The following is a 22,293-nucleotide window of genomic DNA, read 5'->3' on the forward strand; positions in this document are numbered from 1 at the left end:
GTGAACATGTACAGAGTTTAACTTGCTTCTTTATTTTTTTCACCTATAATACCAGAATGACTTTTCTCTCTTCCCTACTATTATTTACTGCCCATTCTCAGTATGCAGGTGCCTGGAAATACTATACATAAAGAGTGATTAAGAGACTGTCAGACATCCTTTCTTAAAATGCAATACCATAATTTTCTGGTAAGACTAGACTTCAACTTTTAAAAAGTCATAGGTACTTTTCTCAGATATATTATTATATAAACTCCATTAGATACATATTAATCTAAAGAAGTGTTTTCCCTTGAAGTTTCAACTTTTAAAACTGAAGCAACTTCTGCCCTCTTCATGTTTTCTTTTTACAGCCAGGAACCAAATCACTTGCTTTGTCTTCCAGTGTAAGACATGTGTCCAAAACAGCTTCAACAAACAAGAAAACTGACTTCCAAAGGGGGATCTTCTATAGCTTATGTTGTACTAGAGGCCCGATGCACGAAATCCATGCAAGGGGCTCGGCCCTCGCAGCCGTGGCCAGCCCTTGCAGCCCAGCTTCGTCCACAAGGTCATCCGGATGGTCCTCCAGAAGGTTGTTCTGCTGTTTGGTCTAATTAGCATATTAGCTCTTTATTATATAGGATGGTAAAGTATCATATTTTTTATTTTACTACTTTGTATTCTCTGGTGAAATACAAGTGTAAAACAAAGACTAAGCTACAAATAGCCTAATTTATTTTTAGTCACAAAGGTACATTAGTAAGAAGCTTTAAATAATAAAAAACCTCAGTGCTTTCTAAGTGGCTAAGTGACTTTATAAGTGTTGGGTATAATAATTAATATAACAGAAGAGTTTCAGATATAACTAAACTCACTGCTCATCTCAGTTTCTTTTCTTGAGCTGAGTTTTTAGGAACAACACATAAATAAATTATTCACTGAACTATATGCTAGGCATTGTTCTTAGTGGTGGACATAAAGGTGAACAAGAGAGACAAGACATCAATGGATAGTCTAATAAGGAAAGAGATGATGAACACAGAAGATTATCATGAATTCTGATAAAGTAATGAAGGAAATAAAAAGCATGATGAAATAGAGGATAAAACTTGAAGGTAGTAAAAAAAAAAGCTGTTCTGAAGAGATGGCAATTAAGCTGAACTATCTCCTATTAAGTTTCTACACAAATTCTGCAATGGTTTCCTTAGCACTCTTAAGTAAACTAAATGTCCTTTAAACATGTTAAGAAACAATTTTATTTCCCAAGACCATATCCCAGGAAATGACTTAGGAAGGAACCATGTGCCGTTTGTTATGCTCTACAGAGCCTAAATGACTCTACTGTCAAAATTCTCAATATATTCCTTGGCAGATTGCTCCACAATCTCAGGTTTCCTAAATGACTTACCCAGCACTGTATACAGAGTCAGGAACAAGACAGAATAGTAGAAGATGTTTATTTTGCTCAAGACATGAAGGGAAAATGAGGTCAAATTTATAAATCCTGGAGGTCCTAAAGAGAATAAATTTGAAAAATCCAATGAACATATGCAAAGTTTAATTTCTTTATAACAATTTTCTAGAAGACTTCCATGGGCTATCCTATATATTCAGCAAATCTGTTGTTATATGGTAACTATACAGATGACACCACTTTAAATTTACAAGTTGGCGGGAATCCTGATAAGCCAATTCACTTAGAATTGCAGAGGGTAAGAAATTCAAAGCAATGGTATAGTTGTGAGAAGCGTGTGCACGTGCACACACACGCACGCACACACTTTAAAATGACTGAAAACAATATAGAAATATCTGCCAGGGGGAGGGCTACAAGGGGTCACTGGGGGGAAATGGGGGACATATATAATACTTTCAATAATAAAGATTTAAAAAAAGAAAGATCCACCAGAGGATGATACTATTTTATCTTCATGTGTGTTTGAAATACAAATCTATACTCTAAGGATGATCAAGTCTTTGTTTTCTAGGGGATTTAGTGTCCAAATGTACAAACTTCCAAAAGGTATGTGAAAATATATCAAAGGCATATCAAAGAAATACATTTCTCCAGTCTAATCTTAAGTATGAGTACCTGTTCAAATATTCCTTTCCCATATGTGATACAACTCTTAACTCCCAGCTACCCTCTTACTCCAATTGAAAGGGATCCATAAAGCTCTCCAAATGAGCATCTCTTAAAACAAAGTACCAAAAAGCCAAGTATAAGGGCTTCACACAGAGAAGGTCCATTCTGTGGCCACAGGCTAAGTATTCCAGATCCTCAACCCCAGCCAGCCAGTCCACTCATGTATGTGGCTGATCATAAATCAGGCAGCAAAAGACTGATAGGAAGCTCAGTGCACATTGAGCAATATTAGAGGTGGAAAGTATTTAAAGAACGGATCCCAATGGTAAGACAGCCTGATGTAAGTTAATTAACATGTCTTTCTTCACAGGCTAGCATATAACATCATTCAGCCTGCTGACAGTTAATTTCTTACAAAACCTGGTAATGTATAACTTTTCTCCCTTTGTGTATTACATACTTGCTACTCATTCCTGTCTCAGCTTCCTTCTTGTCCTAGACTGGTACTTCTCAAAGTATTGATACATATCCACCTATAATAATAATTATAGGTGATACTTATTATAAATAAATATTCCTTTAACCTTAGAGGCAGCTATATTTTAGACTTCAAGCAATGATTCTCTCCTTTGGCTGTGCATTAGAATAACCTGGGGGAACTTTCAGAAAATACCCAGGCCCAGATATCACCCTTCAGAGATTCTGATTGAATTGACCTAGGGGAGAGCGGGAGCTTAGGCAGCAACCTAGGTGGTTCTAAGCAGCCTGACGGAGAAACATTGCGTTAGCCATGCTTCTCAGCCTTAACTGCATATTGAAACCAGAGGAGCTTCAAAAGCTACTGATGTTTAGGTCCTACCCCTACAGAGATTCTGATGTAGTAAGTGGTACTGTGTAGACACTGAGATTTTAAGTTCCCCATGGAATTCTAAAGTGTAGTCAAAGTTGAGAAGTGTTGTTTAAAGAAAAGAACTGACCTGGGGCCCTAGCCGGTTTGGTTCAGTGGATAGAGCATCGGCCTGCGGACTGAAGGGTCCCAAATTCGATTCTGGTCAAGGGCACATACCTCCGGTGCAGGCTCCTCCCCTAGCCAGGGTGTGTGCAGGAGGTAACCAATCTATGTGTTTCTCTCACATCAATATTCCTCTCTGTCTTTCCCTCTCTCTTCCACTCTCCCTAAAAATCAATGGAACAATCAATGTCCTTGGGTGAGGATTTAAAAAAAACTGACCTGGGATTGGAAGACTTGCTTTTTAAGTCTCTCCTCTGTCTCTTACTAGCTATGACATTTTGGACAATCTATATAACCTCTCCAGTCTTGGTTTTCTAATGTTTAAAATGGGGACAATAATACCTACCTCACAGGATTGTTGTAAGCATTAAGTGAGATAATGCAGGTAAAATGTTGTAAATTTTACATAACTACACAAAGATATTGTTATTCCTACATAATGAGATTGGGGTCCTCCCTCAAATATTTATTTATGTACATTATGTGCACAATATATGTGGGCAATAATGTTTCTGGAAGTTTTTCACAGAAGCTTTACTATATATATATATATATATATATATATATACATACATACACACACACACACACACACACACACACATATATATATATACACACACACACACACACACACACACACCAATAATAACCTAGGTGGTGTCACGCCCTCACGTTGTCACAAGATGGCCGTCACAAGATGGCTGCGCACACAGCCGAGGTGGGGCCCGGTGGCCGCTCCGTGTGGTGAGGCCTGGGGATCCCACGGCTCTGCGCAGCGTGAAGGAGGCCGTTCTCGGCGTCTCCGTCGCCTTGCGCGGAGGAGGCACGTCGTGGAAGGGGAGGGCAGTTGTGCGTGATCAGGCCGGCAGGGGAGCAGTTAGGCGTCATCAGGCCAGGAGGGAAGTGGTTAGGGGGCAATCAGGCCAGCAGGGGAGGGCAGTTGGGGGCGATCAGGCCAGCAAGGGAGCAGTTAGGCATCATCAGGCTGGCAGGGGAGCAGTTAGGCATCATCAAGCTGGCAGGCAGAAGTAGTTAGGGGCAATCAGGCAGGCAGGCAGGCTAGTGGTTAGGCCCAGAGGTCCCGGATTGTGAGAGGGATGTCTGACTGCCAGTTGAGGCCTGACTGTGAGGGCATGACACCACCTGCAGGATCGGGCCTCAACCAGCAGTTGGACATCCCCCAAGGGGTCCCAGATTGGAGAGGGTGCAGGCTGGGCTGAGGGACACCCCTTGCCCCCGTGCACGAATTTCATACACCGGGCCTCTAGTAGTGCACTAACTATTCAGCTAACCATGTTACTGTTTAGTCATTACTATAGTTCTCCCCTCCCCCATAATCAGTCCCTGACCTCAGCGATTTCACCCAAGCCAAGAAGAGATAAGGAAAGTTTAATTCGACAAGTATTTACTGTCTATTATGCACCAACTCAGTGCTGGGTGCTGTGGCAAACAAGCAAGAAGTAGAAAACAAAGCCTCCTGCATTGAGGAACTTAAGAGTTTGGCTGAGGAGATAATGTATATACATTTGAAGTGGTTATGAAAGCCAAGTGATTGGCTAATTATGTATCAATTAATCGTCAGGAGGGACTATAGGGACTTAGAGAAAAAAGAGCTCATTTTGACCTGGAATGGTTGGAGAAAATGGTATGGAAAAAGTGGTTTTGAGATGAGCCCTAAAGGAGGCTAAGATTAGACAAATTTAGGAAAACAATTTAAATTAGAGATGATGACCTGGGCAAAAGTGCAAAAGCAGAAATGTGCATGGTATGAACAGTGAATAGTTACCTAGAATAAAATACAGGTAACTGGGTGAAAATATGGCTAGTTAGGCAACACCAGATTGTGGAAGATCTTCAATGTCTAGCAGAGATGTTTGGCCACTTTGAGCTATACTGTGATTTCCGTCCCCCACCCCCACCCCCATTTTGGTTAAGCCTCATGTAGCAGCAAGTGATTAAAGGGTTGTGTGTTTTCTTAAGATAGAGTGCTGTGGAAAATGTGTGGTAGTTGAAAGGGTATACCTCACAGAGCTCAGGCAAAGACTATATTTATATTCATATTTATCATTTGGCAATAGTGAGGACATTATGTACTACTTTAAAATAAAAATTCTTCTAAGAATGAAAGAAACCATGACTAACCTTTAAGCTCTAGATATCTTTGATGCCTATAAATAATGAGAATGAAGAGCTGGATCAGCACAATCATCACAAAAAGGACCCGGGCCTGCAGAGAAATAGGTGTTAATGTGAAATAGATACATGGGCACAGTTTTGGTTAAGATTTTTAAAATGGCCTCATTAACAAAAATGAAAATGACATCATTAGCAGAAATGACTATATAAGAAAAATATGTAGCCAAAGAAAATCAAACATCTGATCTACCAAAAAAAAGAAAATTATAAGTTGCCTCAGCATTACTCTTTCAGAATTTGGATACTTACACCATGTTGAAACCAAGTAATTTTATACAGTTACAAAAAATGATCAAATTAAAATAGTCCATTTTCATTGTTATAGGAGAAGCATACTTTGTTTTGTTTTATTTAAAATTGTATAAGAATAGCCCTAGCCAGTTTGGCTCAGTGGATAGAGTGTCAGCCTGCAGACTGAAGGGTCCCAGGTTCGATTCCGATCAAGGGCACATGCCCGGGTTGCGGGCTCGATCCTCAGTAGGGTGCATACGAGAGGCAGCCAATCAATGATTTTCTCTCATCATTGATATTTCTATCTCTCTCTCTCCCTCTCTCTTCCTCTTTGAAATCAATTTTAAAAATTGATTAAATTTGTATAAGAATAAAACCAATGCACAGTACACTGCAGCTGAGTGAACAGAGACTGCACTTTCTTTTTGCTTTCTACATCAAGGAGTCATTCACTTGGTGATTAACTCACAGTAAAGAAATGTAATTTAAAAAATCAATAAAATATATTTAAAAAAAAAAAAAAAAAAAAAGCCGAAACCGGTTTGGCTCAGTGGATAGAGCGTCGGCCTGCGGACTGAAAGGTCCCAGGTTCGATCCCAGTCAAGGGCATGTACATTGGTTGCGGGCACATCCCCGGTAGGGGGTGTGCAGGAGGCAGCTGGTCGATGTTTCTCTCTCATCGATGTTTCTAGCTCTCTATCCCTCTCCCTTCCTCTCTGTAAAAAATCAATAAAAAAGAAAAGAAATGTAATTTAGATCCTTGTTTCTCAAAGGTCATCATTGGAATCATCTTTTTTTTAAATATATTTTTTAATTATTTTTTTTACAGAGAGAAAGGGAGAGGGATAGAGAGCAAGAAACATCGATGAGAGAGAAACATCGACCAGCTGCCTCCTGCACACCCCCCACCGGGGATGTGCCCGCAACCAATGTACATGCCCTTGACTAGAATCGAACCTGGGACCCTTCAGTCTGAAGACCAACGCTCTATCCACTGAGCCAAACCGGTTTCGGCCACTGGAATCATCTTGAGCTTGTTAGGAATGCAGAACCTCAGGCCCCACCTCAGCCCCACTGATTAGAATATGCCTTTTACTAATATTCCCAGATAATTCATAGAACATCAACGTTTCCAAATCCCGATCTAAGCAGTTATTAAAAATCCCCAAAAGAAAAATGACACAAAATTTTGTAAAAATTAGATACAAATACCCAGTAGTCATAGTTTTACAAAACATAATCACACAAGTAATAAAAGTCAATTAAAATAATAATCAATTCAGAGTTTAAGTCTGTGTGGAGGTGAAATTAAAGGTGGTTTAAATTTTCTTCTTAACATTGTAGTGTATATCTTTTGAACATTTTATGTTAATACCCCGGATAGATGAGATCTGAGGGAAATAGAGTATAAATTGCCACAGCTTCTCTGGAACACTAACAATGTATATTAAAAACTAAAAAAAAACAAAAAAAAACACACATTTATTTGCTCAAGAAATATTTATTGAGGGCCTACTCGGTGTTAGGCATACCAGATAAAGATCCCTGCCTTCATAGGGTTTATGTTTTACTAAGGGAGGATAGATAAAACAAACAGACAAAATAAACAATGAATATAATAAATAATAAGTCACTTATGTATTTATATAATAAGTAAGTAAAGTATATAGAATAATGTGTCAACTCTTTCACCTAGCAATTCACTTCTAGGAATTTATCCCCCAAAACTACTAGATGCAAAAACTTAGATACAAGCAGTATTTATATAGTAGAGGGAAAAATTGGAAGCAAACACCCAGCAATAGGGAAATGCTTAAGGTGTATCTATAATGCAGTTAATAACATCATGTTATTAAATAATATGAACTGATATAAAATAATAGTCAAAACAAATTCCTCCATGGGGAAAAAAATCAGACAGCAAAAGAGAATTAAAAGTTTACTTACCATTTTATACTAAAACTCATATACAAATGTATATGAGAAAAAACAGTATCATAATGACAAATACAATGGTTATAATGGCTAGTGTGATCAAAGAATAACGTTGGAATGGTTTCACTTTATTTCTAAAATTTACAAGTTTTCTACATTTAGCACATATTGTTTGTTGTGTAGGACATACAGTCCCTATAATTCCTTTAGTTATCCTGGTTTAATGGTATTGGTTAGAGACAGATCCCAAAACAGGTATTACTTGTCTATGCCTTTCAACTTAAAAGCATTTTATTCTTCTAGATGAATAACTAAACTTTTCATTTTATAAGGTTCAGCTTTCTCATCACATGATTATTTATGATTTTGGACCTACCAAATCCAGTAAAAACACACAAATCATTAGGTTGAATTTACTCACCACCATGCAGTGATCTGTAAGAAGAATAAATGATACTAGAGGGTCAAATCTGAGCTGATTATCCTCTTGAAGAGAAAATATGTGGTGAACACTCTTACTTCTTCCAGCAGAATCCTAGTTAGAAGCAGAGCAGAGAAGAAACTATCATGCTACTTTTTTTCATTTATTTTTTATTCTTCCTACAAGCACTTTTACATAAAACCTTGTAAATCTAGATTTAAATTGGAAATATCTTTAGAACCTTGTAATTCTAGATTTAAACTGGAAATGTCACCATGTTCTCACAATATCTTTTCTTTTAAAAAAAAAATCTATATTTCCCTATGTTCACTGAAAAGGCCTAGAAATAACAACAAACCCAATAGCAGTGAACTAGCTGGGCTAGTGCCAATTGTGGTCTCAAAGTATAATTTTTCACTATAAGGAACCAGTGCTCTTTAGAAAAATGGCTGATTCCAGTTCTTGAGTAAGAAATGCATAAGAAGGGCTTGGGATATCTTGTCATATGGGAAAGCAAAAAAACAAACAAAAAAAACTAACTGCCGAAGCCGGTTTGGCTCAGTGGATAGAGTGTTGGCCTGCGGACTGAAGGGTCCCAGGTTCGATTCTGGTCAAGGGCATGTACCTTGGTTGCAGGCACATCCCCAGTGGGGGGTGTGCAGGAGGCAGCTGAACGATGTTTCTCTCTCATCAATGTTTCTAACTTTCTATTCCTCTCCCTTCCTCTCTGTAAAAAATCAATAAAATATATTTTAAAAAACCTAGCCTATAAAAAAAAAAAAAAAACTAACAAAGACTACTAGGATTGTATCAAAGGACTTAGTGACCAATTTGGAGATGTTCCCACTAGCCAAAGATGGAACAATTTGAGCATCAAAAAGAATAAATGCAATGGATTAAAATATGCTACATATGATTTTTAAAATGTTGGATTCATAATGATACTAAAACTAGAAGACTCATATGGTTATCTTCGGCAGATGCTAAAGAAGCAACTCATTATTCTGAACACTGGTTTAGAAAAGGGAGGTGGGGGAAGAATTAAGAATTTATCCTGCAGATATATCTCCTAGGACCATGGTCGGCAAACTGGGGCTTGTGAGCCACATGCGGCTCTTTGGCCCCTTGAGTGTGGCCCTTCCACGAAATACCACAGCCTGGGCGAGTCTATTTTGAAGAAGTGGCACTAGAAGAAGTTTAAGTTTAAAAAATTTGGCTCTCAAAAGAAATTTCAATCGTTATACTGTTGATATTTGGCTCTGTTGACTAATGAGTTTGCCAACCACTGTCCTAGAACAATGGAAACTAAAGAGAAAATAAACAAATGGGACTTCAAAATAAAAGGCTCTGCACAGCAAAAGAAACCATCAACAAAACAACAAGAAAGACCACTGCATGGGAGAATACATTTGCCAATGTTACATCCGATAAGGGTTTAATCTACAACATTTATAGGGAACTCATACAACTTAACAAAAGGAAGATAAGCAATCCAATCAAAAATCGGGCAAAGGACCAGATTCTTTTCTAAAGTGGACATACAGAAAGCTAAGAGACATATAAAAATATGTTCAAAGTCACTAATCACCCGAGAGATGCAAATCAAAACTACAATGAGGTACCATCTCACACCTGTCAGAATGGCTATCATCAACAAACCAACAAATGACAAGTGCTGACGAGGATGTGAAGATAAAGGAATCCTCATACACTGCTGGTGGGAATGCAGACTGGTGCAGCCTCTGTGGAAAACAGTATGGAGTTTCCTCAAAAAATTAAAAATGGAACCCCCTTTTGACCTAGTAATCCCACTTCCAAGAATATATCCCAAGAAATCAGAAACACTAATCAGAAAGAATATATGCACCCCTATGTTCATAGCAGCACAATTTAAAATAGCTAAGATTTGGAAACAGCCTAAGTGCCCATCAGCAGATGAGTGGATTAAAAAGCAGTGGTACATCTACACAATGGAATACTATGCTGCTGTAAAAAAGGAAAGAACTCTTACCATTTGCAACAGCATGGATGGACTGAAGAACACTACACTAAGCAAAATAAGCCAGTTGGAGAAAGACAAATATCACATGATCTCCCTCATTTGTGGAATATAATGAAGAACATAAACTGATGCACAAAAATAGATCCAGAGACAGAATAATTCTACAGAATAAAAGACCCAGTTTCCAAAGAAAATATATTGCAAGGGAAAAAACAGGAGGGGTGAGAGACAGAGAGGCAAATCAGCTAAATGCAATATTTGAGCCTTATTTGGATTCTGATTTGAATCAACTAAATGCAATGTACAGAGAGAAACATGTATGACAAATTGGGAAAACTGAACACTAGCTGGATGGTTTGATATTAAGGAATTACTGTTAATTTTTCAGGTATAATATTGTATTATGGTTACTTTTTTGAATGGTTACATTTTTTAAAATAGTCCTTATCTTTTAGTGATTCATACTAACATATTTACATATAAAATGACATCATGGTGCGGGAAGGAGATATGTGGATGGGGTATAGATGAAAAAAGACTGGTCATGAGTTGATAACTGTTTAAGTTGGCTGATGGATCCATGGGAATTCATTATAGTATTATCACTTTCATATATTTTTTAAATTAACCGTCATACAAAAGTTTTTATTTTTTCCCTTTATTAAGGCATTACATATATGTCCTTATCCCCTCATTGCCTCCCTACCCCACCCCCCACTCATGCCCTCACCCTCCTGTTGTCTGTGTCCATTGGTTAGGCTTATATGCATGCATACAAGTCCTTTGGTTGATCTCTCCTTCTTACCCCCACCCTCCCCTACATTCCCTCTGAGGTTTGACAGTCTGATCAATGCTTCTTTGTCTCTGGATCTGTTTTTGTTCATCAGTTTACGTTGTTCATTATAGTCCACAAATGAGTGAGATCATGTGATATTTATCCTTCTCTGACTGGCTCATTTCGCTAAGCATAATGCTCATACAAAAGTTTTTAAATAGTGAAAAGAAGCTTTACTGGCATTTATCAAACTATACTCCAAATATTCTTACTTTAAGTGATAAGTTCTTGTTTTAAAGCAGAGATTATCTTTAATTTAGAGACATAGAAAGTTCTAGTCTTTAAATTGGCAAAGTAGATACAACAGTCTAAAATACTGTCCTCAAACTTTAATGCACATTGGAATCACCTGGAAGGATTGACTGTTAAAAGATTGTTTTTATTAATTTGAGAGAGAGAGGAAGGTAGCGGAGAGAGAGGAGAGAGGGAAACATCAATGTGAGAGAGAAATATCAATCAGTTTGCCTCCCTTATGCACCCCAACTGGGGACCAAACCCACAACCTGGGCACATGCCCTGACCAGGAATCAAACTAGCAAAGCTTCAGTGCACAGGATGACACTCAACTGAGCCACACCGGCCAGATTCTCACAGATTTTTCTCTCAGACTTATCTATATAGCATAACGTATTTGAAAGGACATAACGTTCACCCAGCCAGTGTGCCTGAGTGGTTCAGTGTTGACCTAGGAACCAGAAGGTCAAGGTTTGGTTCCTGGTCAGGGCACATGCCCCAGTTGTGGGCTCAATCCCCAATGGTGGCATGTAGGAGGTGGCCGATTAGTGATTCATTGATGTTTCTATCTGTCTTTCCCTCTCCCTTCCTGTCCAAAATAAATAAATATATATTTTTTAAAAAAAGGACATAATGTTCCCATTGATGAATGAGGGGACCAGGTTCCCTATTTCATATTCAGTAGACTAATGTTTTTAAGTTATAACACACATAGACAGAAAACAGAAGAATCATTTCTTCAGAAAAACCAAGATGGCGGCATAGGTAAACACCTAAACTGCTGCCTCGCACAAAAATTTCAAAACTACAACTAAAAGACAAAATGAACATCATCCAGAACCACAGGAAAGCTGGCTGAGTGGAAATTCTACAACTAGAAGGAAAGAGGAAAGCACACGGAGAATCAGAGGAGCCGCATAAGGCTGAGGTATGGAGACACGCATGCGGGCAGCTGAGTGCTTGGCTGGCTTTCTCTAGCGGGAAGGAGACAAAAGCTCCTGACTGCGCTGAACCCCAGTTCCGAGTGCACTGAACCCCAGTTCCGGGTGAGATCTTGAGGACCTAGGCTTATACAAGGGGAATCTGGACTGTCAGGCGGAAACTCAGGGGAGCCAAGAAAGGCAGCAGTCTGGAGGCGTGCGTGCGAGTGCGCGAAGAGAGGACTGACTGCTGAGTGTGCCGCTGGCTTTCTCTACCTGGGTGGGAAATGGAAGCTCCCCACTACGCTGAACTCCAGTTCCGGGCGAGAATCTGGGAATCCAGATTCATTGGGGGAGAAACTGGACTGTCTGGCAGTGGGCGAAACTCGAGGGCGGCTTACTCTTAGAAGTGCTTGCAGTGATTACTGAGGGACACTGAGACCCAGGGGCCTCATAGGGCAGGGCTGATGGGAAGCCAAGACTGTCTGCTCAGCCTGAGACTCCACCCCATCCAAGCTGAGCACAGAGGCTTTTGCAGTTTTGCAAGTCTTGTCTCATAAGGCTGTCTCCAAAACAGAAGTTCTCCCAGCGTAGACACAGCTGATCCTCACAGCCAATTGTCCTGGAGGTCAATTCCTCCCAGTGATGCCAACAACAATCAAGACTTAACTACAACAAGGCTGTACACACAGTCCACAAAGGAGTGCACCAAGAGTATCCTCTTCAGGTAACTGGGGAGGCCGAGCCACTGGGCCATATAGGACACCTAGCACACAAAGCTACCCTACCAACTCAGGGAAGCATCAAAAATGCGGAGACAAAGAAACAGATCACAAATGAAAGAAATGGAGGAAAACAAATGACTGGATATAGAGTTCAAAACCATGGTTATAAGGTTTTTCAAGAATTTCCTAGAAAAGGCCGATAAATTTAACGAGACCCTCAAGGATATGAAAAAGGACCAACTAGAAATTAAACATACACTGAAATAAAAAATATTATACAGAGACCCAACAGCAGACTAGAGGAACGCAAGAATCAAGTCAAAGATTTGAAATACAAAAAAGCAAAAAACACTCAACCGGAAAAGCAAAAAGAAAAAAGAATCCAAAAAGTTGAAGATAGTGTAAGAAGCCTCTGGGACAACTTCAAGTGTACCAACATCAGAATAATGGGGGTGCCAGAAGAAGAGAGAGAACAAGATACTGAAAACCTATTTGAAGAAATAATGACTGAAAACTTACCCCACCTGGTGAAAGAAATAGACTTACAAGTCCAGGAAGTGTACAGAACCCCAAACAAAAGGAATCCAAAGAGGACCACACCAAGACACATCATAATTAAAATGCCAAGAGCAAAAGACAAAGAGAGAATATTAAAAGCAGCAAGAGAAAAACAGTTAATTACCTACAAGGGAGCACTTATACGATTGTCAGCTGATTTCTCAACAGAAACTATGCAGGCCAGATGGGAGTGGCAAGAAATATTCAAAGTGATGAATAGCAAGAACCTACAACCAAGATTACTCTACCCAGCAAAGCTATCATTCAGAATTGAAGGTCAGATAAAGAGCTTCACAGATAAGAAAAAGCCAAAGGAGTTCATCAACACCAAACCAGTATTATATGAAATGCTGAAAGGTATTCTTTAAGAAGAGGAAGAAGAAGAAAAAGGTAAAGATAAAAATTATGAACAACAAATACATATCTATCAACAAGTGAATCTAAAAATCAAGTGAATTAAAAATCTGATGAACAGAATAAACTGGTGAATATAATAGAATCAGGGGCATAGAAAAGGAATGGACTGAAAATTCTCAGGGAGAAAGGGGTGTGGGAGGTGCAGGAAGAGACTGGACAAAAATTGTACACCTATGGATGAGGACAGTGTGGGGAGGTAAGGGCAGAAGGTAGGGTGGGAACCAGGTGGAGGGGAGCTATGGGGGGAAAAAAGAGGAACAATTGTAATAATTTGAACAATAAAGATTTATTAAATTAAAAAAAAAGAAAACAGATCACTGTTTTCCTGGAAACGATAGTGGAAAGAAGGTAGTTACAAAAGGGCACAAGAACACTTTTTAGGGTGATGTATCATATTGACTGTAGTAATGGTTTCAAGGATGTGTATGTATGTCAAAACTTACCAAATTGTATTCTTTAGATACACAGTGTTTTATATGTAAATTATACCTCAGTAATGTTGCAAGAAATGTTAAACATATAAAAAGTACTAAAGGCCCAGTGCATGATTGAATCATGCACGTGTAGGCTCCCCTACACGCTTTCGCTTTTGATCACGGGGGAGCTGGGTGCCTGTCCGCTGGTGCACCAGGCCTTTCAGAAGCCTCCTCCCCGCCGGAGGCTTCTGAAAGGCCTGGTGCCTGAGCGGACAGTCACCCAGCTCCCCCGCTTTTGATGGTCCGCGGTGGGACGTGAGCTCACTGCCTCAGAGGCCCCTTCTGTGCCGCAGCACAGCCATGGCACAGACGCTGAGCTCCAGCCGCCGCTGGCGACACAAGCTCAGCGTCCCGCCGGCCCAATCGGCCACCCCGGCCACCCCAAGTCCCGCCCCCCCCCCCGCGCCTCCTGGCCAATCGCGGGCATAGCGAAGGTACAGTCAATTTGCATATTTGTCTATTATTAGGTAGGATAGTGATTTCACATTTTTACTAAGGATTCAAATAGATAACCAAAAATGTTTCAAGGAATATGAATAAGGTTTTTTTTCTCATAAAACTACAGAAGCTGAGATTCTGGAGCAATCCAAGGATTTGAGAGTCCCCCATTCCTACAGTGAGCAGATCTCCTATGGTTGCTCCTACTTCTTCCCCCATGACACAGGGAATATTCTAGTTGCACTCATACCTTCAAGCCTTTTTAAAATTACCAACTTCTAATATGAAAGACATTAAGAGTTCATCCCCAGCCATCCCGCCTTTCACATCCTGTGTATTCCTTTTTTCTCCTAAGCAAAACACTTCAAAGTCAGTGACATTGTAAAGTGCCTTCTCTTGTTCCTTATCTATGAATCGGGGATAAAGCTACCCAGCATACAGGATTGTGGTACGGATTAAGTAAAAAATTTCAGTGCCTGGCATCAGGGCTCAGTAAATAGCTCCTTCCTGCTCAAAATCCTTCTCTGTGACAAAAAAACAACACCACAATAATGAAAATAATTTCATGTGTTTTCTGAAGGATTACTTCATATTTCAAACCAACTTAATGTTAAAAAATTTAATAGTTAAAAACTGTCATCAAACCATAAAGTTATAGAAATTGACAGATTTTTTTTTAGAAAATAATTTCTGAGCACAATCTATCCCTTAAAGAGTTTCATTAGGTTGATGAAACAGCTCTATTTTGGAACAGTGATCACAGTCTACTCTGGCAGGTGCTAGTGAATTAAATGCCTGCCAGGTTAAATCAGAGCAATGCCAGGCAGACAATTACTGCATATGCTATGAATGCGTACCTCCAAATTTAAAAAAAAAAAAATCCTTTATTGCACTGAAAATTTGCTGTCCTAGAGCTTTCAAAATAATAACACAATTTTCCTGTATTTGGAGATAGCAATCAAATTCATGGATACATAAATACATGTTTTTTGACTTATTCTATTATCTTTTGGTATATTGGTAAATTTTTCTCCCATTATTAAAATTTGGGGCCACAGTTGAAAATAAAACAAAAGAATGATTCCCTGAAGTTAGAAAAAGGGGGGACTGTGGCCAGTAGTTGCACACTCCTCTTTTCCTCTGCTCAGTTTTTAGTCTAAAAGTGGAATTACTCCTGAGTGCACGTTTTCAGAACATACCAAATCCAATGCATCCAAATTTATATTAAACTTAGTTTCATATTTACCAACTGACTGCAACACCCCCTCCCCCTAGTTGGAGTTCAGTGTGGTTACAGTCTAATCACATTTATATAGCGAACTGAAAATTACTAACTTACCTGGACAATTACTTCCATATTATGTGTACTATTAATGTAGTCTCTTGGGTTCCACTTCAGTGTGAAAATAGGACCAGACAAATGAGTAGCTTCCCCTAAATGAACTCCATCGATCTTAACTATGACAGAAGTAATGGAGGATGAGGAAAAGGCCAAGACTCTGAAATGAAAGCATATATAAAACAGGTTTTAGGTATTGTCATTGTTTTTATAAAGGAGAATAACCTATAATAATCTGAAAAGATAAAAGTATAGGCAGAATCATGACATGGTACAATGGTAGGGACCACTATTCATATAATTTGGTTTCTTTCCGAATGGTGGCTTTTGGAGTTGCATAATTCAGCAAACCTGACCTGGTGAGAAATTAGAAACTATTCTGGAGTAGTTTCTGGAGTATATTTTGGAGTAGACCCCAAGTTCTTTCTGAAGAAACTCCTGAAGTCCTGTTTTTCCTCATAGGAAGAGAATGTAAATTAGACATTTGTTCATCTAATGTCAAGCCTACCATCTCCTTATTTGGTTCCCATTCACTTATTTGGTTCTTTTATCTATACTAAAGATGCAATGTTACAAATAAGGCTAAGGTTACCAGGCCCCAAAGAATATAATGCCTAAATCTGGTATACAGCTCCTATAAAAAGAAAACTGAGAAATGTATGTTTTACTTAACTAGCGATAAAAACATATCTTAAAACAGCTTGATACCATTTTTTTCCAGATTAAGTAGTAAATCTTTTTAAAAGTACAATATCTAATAACATAAATTAGTACCCATTTTTAAAAGTAATTGGGTACCTTATTCACTGATGGTGGGAATGTGAAGTGGTAAAGCCACTATGGAAAACAGAATGGTGGTTCCTTGAAAAATTAAACATATAATTACCATGTGATCCAGCAGTTCCACTTCTGGATATATACCCCCCAAAATTAGACCTTTCAAAATAGTGGCACAATTTTGAATGCAGGATTTCGAACAGATATTTGTACTGAGGCTATAGAAGCATTGCTCACAGTTGCCCAAAAGTGGAAGCACAAGTATCTATTTATGGATGAATGGATAAACAAAATGTAACATCCTATATAATAAAGAGGTAATATGCAAATTGACCCTCACACCCTCGCGTCACAAGAGGGCCGCACCCACTTCGTCACAAGATGGGCGCCCCCATGTCGTCACAAGATGGCCACCCCCATGTTGTCACAAGATGGCTGCCACAAGATGGCGGCCCCCACGTCATCACAAGATGGCCACCCCCACATTGCCACAAGATGGCTGGCAGGGGAGGGCAGTTGGGGGTGATTGGGTTGGCAGGGGAGGGTAGTTGGGGGCGACCAGGCCTGCAGGAGAGAGCAGTTGGGGGGGACCTGGTCTGCAGGGGAGGGCAGTTGGGGGTGATCGGGCTGGCAGGGGAGCAGTTAGGTGTCAATCATGCCGGCAGGGGAATGGTTAGGTGTCAATCAGGCTGGCAGGGGAGCGGTTAGGGGGCTATCAGGCTGTCAGGCAGAGTGGTTAGGGGCAATCAGGCAGCCAGGCAGGCGAGTGGTTAGGAGCCAGCAGTCCCAGATTGTGAGAGGGATGTCCCGACTGCTGGTTTAGACATCTTCCGGCAGTTAGACATCTTCCGAGGGATCCCAGATTAGACAGGGTGCAGGCTGGGCTGAGGGACAGTTCCCCCCGCGCCCCCCCCCCCAGTGCATGAATTTCATGCACCGGGCCTCTAGTATCCATATAATGAAATATTATTCGGGATTGAGAAGGAAGGAATTTCTGACACATGCTACAACATATAAGAACCTTAAACACACTATGCTAAGTGTAAAAAGCCAGTCACAAAAGGACAGAGAACTCTACTTATATGAGGTACTTAGAATAGTCAAATTCATAGAGACAGTAGAATGTTGATTGCCAGGGGCTACAGGGAGGTAGTAATAAGCGAGTTATTGTTGAACTAGTGGCCCGGTGCACAAAATTCGTGCATTGATAAATTCCAGTCAAGTTCCTCAGCCCGGCCTGCACCCTCTCCAATCTGGGACCCCTCAAAGGATGTCCTACTGCCGGTTTACAGGAATCAGGCCTAAACCAGCAGTCGGACATCCCTCTCACAATCCGGGACTGCTGGCTCCAGCCACTCACCTGCCTGCCTGCCTGCCTGATTGCCCCTAACCACTCTGCCTGCCAGCCTGCTTGCCCCCAACTGCCCCCCTGCTGGCCTGCTCACCCCCAACTGCCCCCCTGCTGACCTGCTCACTCCAAACTTCTCCCCTGCGCTGTCCTGATCACCTCCAACTGACCCAACTGGCCCCCCTGCTGGTCTGCTTACCCCCAATGGCCTCTGCTGTCCCATCCTGGCCTGATCACCCCCAGGGCAACCCAAGGTCCCAGCCCCTCCTTTTTTTCTTTTTCTTTTTTTTTTCAGCGCCTCCTTGAGCGGAGGCCAGGGCCGGCTAGAAGCAAGTATCTAGGATTTATTTATCTTCTATAATTGAAACTTTGTAGCCTTGAGCAGAGGCCAGGGCCAGCCAGGAAGCTTGGCTTCCTCCATTGCCGGGGGCAACCCAAGCCTCCTGCTTGCTCCAGCTCCGTGGCCACCGCCATTTTTGTTGAGATTTATTTATCTTCTATAATTGAAACTTAGTAGCCTGGATCGGAGGCCAGGGCTGGCCAGGGCGGGAGGGAAGCTGGGCTCCCTCCATTGCTGGGGCAACCCAAGCCTCCTGCTTGCTCCAGCTCTGTGGCCGGCCACCATCTTGGTTAGATTAATTTGCATACTCGCTACTGATTGGCTGGTGGGCGTAGCTTGGTGTAGCAGAGTGATGGTTAATTTGCATGTTTCTCTTTTATTAGTGTAGATGGGTAAGGAGTTTCAGTTTTGGAAGATGTAAGTTCTGATGATGGGTGGTGGTGACAGTTGCACAGCAATATGAATGTACTTAATGCCACTGAATTGAACACTTAAATTTTAACACCTAAAAATGGTTTAAATGGTAAATTTTATGTATGTATATTTTACTACAATTTTAAAAAAAATAATGATTTTTAGTTACAAAAAATGTAATTGGGGAATCTTTATCAACAGTCATACGGGAATTCAAACTCTTTCACTCAGAATCCCATTTCTAGAACACTAAAGAAATTACTCAAATGAAGGAAGATTGTATACATCAGATGGCTTATCTCCAAATTGGGAAAAAATCTAAAAGTTCACAGTCAGATAGAAAAATGGTTAGATAAATTGTGACATATTTTATCTGTTGAAAGAAAAATACAGGAATTAGAATAGACTGGGCCCAAAAGGAGACTTGACTTGGGGTGGTCAACACACAATACAATATACAGATGATGTATTGTAGAATTGAATACCTGAAACCTGTATACTTTTATTAACCAACTAGAGGCCTGGTGCACGAATTAGTGCACGGGTGGGGTCCCTCAGCCTGGCCGGCGATCAGGGCCATGGGGGCCGTCTCACCTAGTCCCCATTGGGGCTTATCGGGGCCAGCCAGCTGGGAGGAGGGACCATGGGAGGCTGGACGGCCATGGGAGGTTGGCTGTGGGAAAGCACTGACCACCAGGGGGCCACTTCTGCATTAAGCATCTGCCCCCTGGTGGTCAGTGCACATCATAGTGACCAGTTGTAAAGGTCGCTTAGGCTTTTATATATATAGATGTCAGCCTGATACATTTTTAAAAAAAGAATAGATTGTGCCCTATTATTACAACTATGTAAAAACATGCCTAAAAGAGAATGCCTACTAAGGGAAACTCAAAATCATTAATAACAGTTCTATTGGCGAAGGGTGGGGATACACATATAATTCCACACCCTATTTTCCAAAGGTGGTGGTTGTATTACTTTTCAAAATAAAATTTAAAAGAGCATAAAGTACATATATTACCTTAGCTGGTTTGGCTCAGTGGATACAGCATCAGCCTGCAGACTGAGGGGTCCAGGGATCGATTCCAGTCAAGGGCACATGCCCAGGATGCAGGCTCAATCCCCAGTAGGGGGCATGCAGGAGGCAGCCAACCAATGATTCTCTCTCATCATTGATGTCTCTATCTCTCTCACTCTTCCTTCCTCTCTGAAATCAATAAAAATATGCTTAAAAATAAAGTACATATATTTATAAGAGTACCTTTATGTTTGAGAAAGGTTTCATAAGTCTCTTTAATTCACAGTCACATTCACATGGCAATGGAATATTTAACCTTTTGCACTCAGATGTCGAGTGTGACTCGACACGGTTAGCATTGGTAGCAGCTCGTATGTCGAACTGTATTGAATGTATCAATAATTTGAAATATAAAAAAATTCAAATAAATAAGTTTGTATGAAAAGAAACTCCAGTTTTTTATTCTACTGCCGCGCTTTGTAAAATCTGGGGTATTTAAAATATTAAATCCCAAGTAGAATAAAGGAATCGAGAAAAAAGCAAGCGGTGCAAAGGGTTAATTCCATAAGGTTTATATAGGTTTTTCTTTTTTGGAAGGCTATGTAGCAAAATGAAAAAAAATTTTTTATATAAAATATAACTGTTTTAAGTAGTATACAAAGGAATATCTTAGAATAACCCTAGAATATGTATATTCTTACCTAATAAAAGAGAAACATGCAAATTAACCATCACTCCGCTACGCCCACAGCCAATCAGAGTGAGTATGCAAATTAACTCAACAAATATGGAGGTTAATTTGCATATGTAGGCGCCGAGTGGAGTGAAGCCTGCTATGAGGGGAAGGGGGGCCGGCAGAGGGAGCTACTGGAGTGGTGCTCCAGACAGAAGTGAGGACTTGCTGGCTCCAGGCGGCCCCGGAGCGAGGAGGTGCTGGCTCCCGGGCTGCCAGGGAGCAGGGACTTGCCAGCTCCCGGGCAGCTGGGAGTGAAGCCAGGGGAAAGAAGGCCTATTCTTGCACGAATATCATGCAATGGGCCTCTAGTATAGTTATAACAATATAACAACATGCAGATAAAAAAGTGGGATAAAATACACAAAAGTAATAATGGTAGAATTATGGGTTTCTGGATAGTTTTTAAACTTTCAGCAGCATACTAGTAAATATATGATATATATATATATACATATATGTGTGTGTGTATATATGTGTGTATATGTATATATACACACACATAGAGAGAGAGAGATCAAGAGAGAGAGAGAGAGAGAGAGACAGAGAGGAAGAGAGAGAGAAAGAGAGGGAGAGATTCTTAGAAAGAGGAAGGGAGGGAGAGAGAGAAAAAAAAATACATCAATAGGTTGCCTCCCAAACACACCCAGACTGGGAGTCTAACTTACAACCTGGGTATGTGCCCTGACCAGAAATAGAACTTGCAACCTTTTGGTATATGGGATGACACTCCAACCAACTGACCCACACTGGCCAGGGCTAAAATATATTTTTAACTGAATTGGAATGAAACAGTAACCAACTGGTCTATCTATACTATTAAAAGGGTAATATGCTAATTAGGGCGAACGTCCATCCAGACAAAGCCACAGCGGCTGCAAAGCCCGGGATTTAGGCAGCTGTGGGCTCAGGCTGCCATGAGCCCCGGCGGCTGCGAGGCTTGGGGCTCAGGACTCGCAACCACCGCGGCTGGCAGTGGCAGCAGCAGCGAGGTGATGGGAGCGGTGCCTTCCTGTGATCAGCCCGGTCGCCTCCCACAGAGGGAGGCCAGACTGCAGCTTAGGCCCGCTCCCCTCGGACATCCCCTGAGGGCTCCTGGACTGTGAGAGGGGGCAGGCCGGGCTGAGGGAACCCCCCACCCCCAGTGCACGAATTTTCGTGCACTGGGCCTCTAGTATCCTTACTAATAAAAGCCTAAGTAGTTGTCATGCCATGATGCCCTCATGCTGTCACAAGATGGCTGCGCACACAGCAGGCGCGCGCAGGTGGATGGGGCTGGACTTGATGCTGCATGCACGACACGAAGCCTGCCTGGGAGTCCTGCCTCCTCCTGGCAAGGCCTGCCTGGGGTTCCTGCCTCCTGGCTCTGCACGGCATGGAGATGGGACCCCCACCTCCAGCCTACCTCTTTGGGGCAATCCATCGAGGAGCCCTGGATGGGTGGGCAGGGCCTACCTCTTTGGGGTGATCGATCGCGGGTCTTCCACACTGTGACAGGGCACAGGCCAGGCTGGGGGACCCTCTCCCACAAGTGCACGAATTTCATGCACCGGGCCTCTAGTATATATATAAAAACCTAAGCAACCATTACGACTGAAATGATCGGTTGACCAGTCGCTATGATGTGCACTGACCACCAGGGGGCAGAAGATCAACACAGGAGCTACCCCCTCTTGGTCAGTGAGCTCCTACAGCGAACCTCCCATGGCCGGAGTGGTGTTGGCATCCGGCATCGGTTCCTTCCACCCGGCCTGGTGACCGTCGCCTCCTCTCCCAACCCCGCCGGGGCCACCGGGGGGGGGGGGGGGGGGGTGGTGGTGGCAGATGCAGCCCCTTTCCCAGAGGGGCCGAGG

General features: G+C 41.4%; 1 protein-coding gene across 2 annotated transcripts in view; it reads right to left on the minus strand.

Moving 5' to 3' along the window:
- TMEM62 (transmembrane protein 62) overlaps positions 1-22,293 on the minus strand; it is a 50,732-nt gene that overhangs the window by 4,160 nt on the left and 24,279 nt on the right. For both annotated transcript variants that reach the window (XM_054716303.1, XM_054716304.1), the window contains 4 exons: positions 15,811-15,970; positions 7,867-7,980; positions 5,226-5,310; positions 1,391-1,495 (listed from right to left, as the gene is read on the minus strand). In XM_054716303.1, the coding sequence (XP_054572278.1) occupies positions 1,391-1,495; positions 5,226-5,310; positions 7,867-7,980; positions 15,811-15,970 (464 nt within the window). The remainder of the gene's footprint in view (positions 1-1,390; positions 1,496-5,225; positions 5,311-7,866; positions 7,981-15,810; positions 15,971-22,293) is intronic.

This window comes from Eptesicus fuscus, chromosome 5 (assembly GCF_027574615.1).
Source record: "Eptesicus fuscus isolate TK198812 chromosome 5, DD_ASM_mEF_20220401, whole genome shotgun sequence".
NCBI classification, from domain to species: Eukaryota; Metazoa; Chordata; class Mammalia; order Chiroptera; family Vespertilionidae; genus Eptesicus; species Eptesicus fuscus.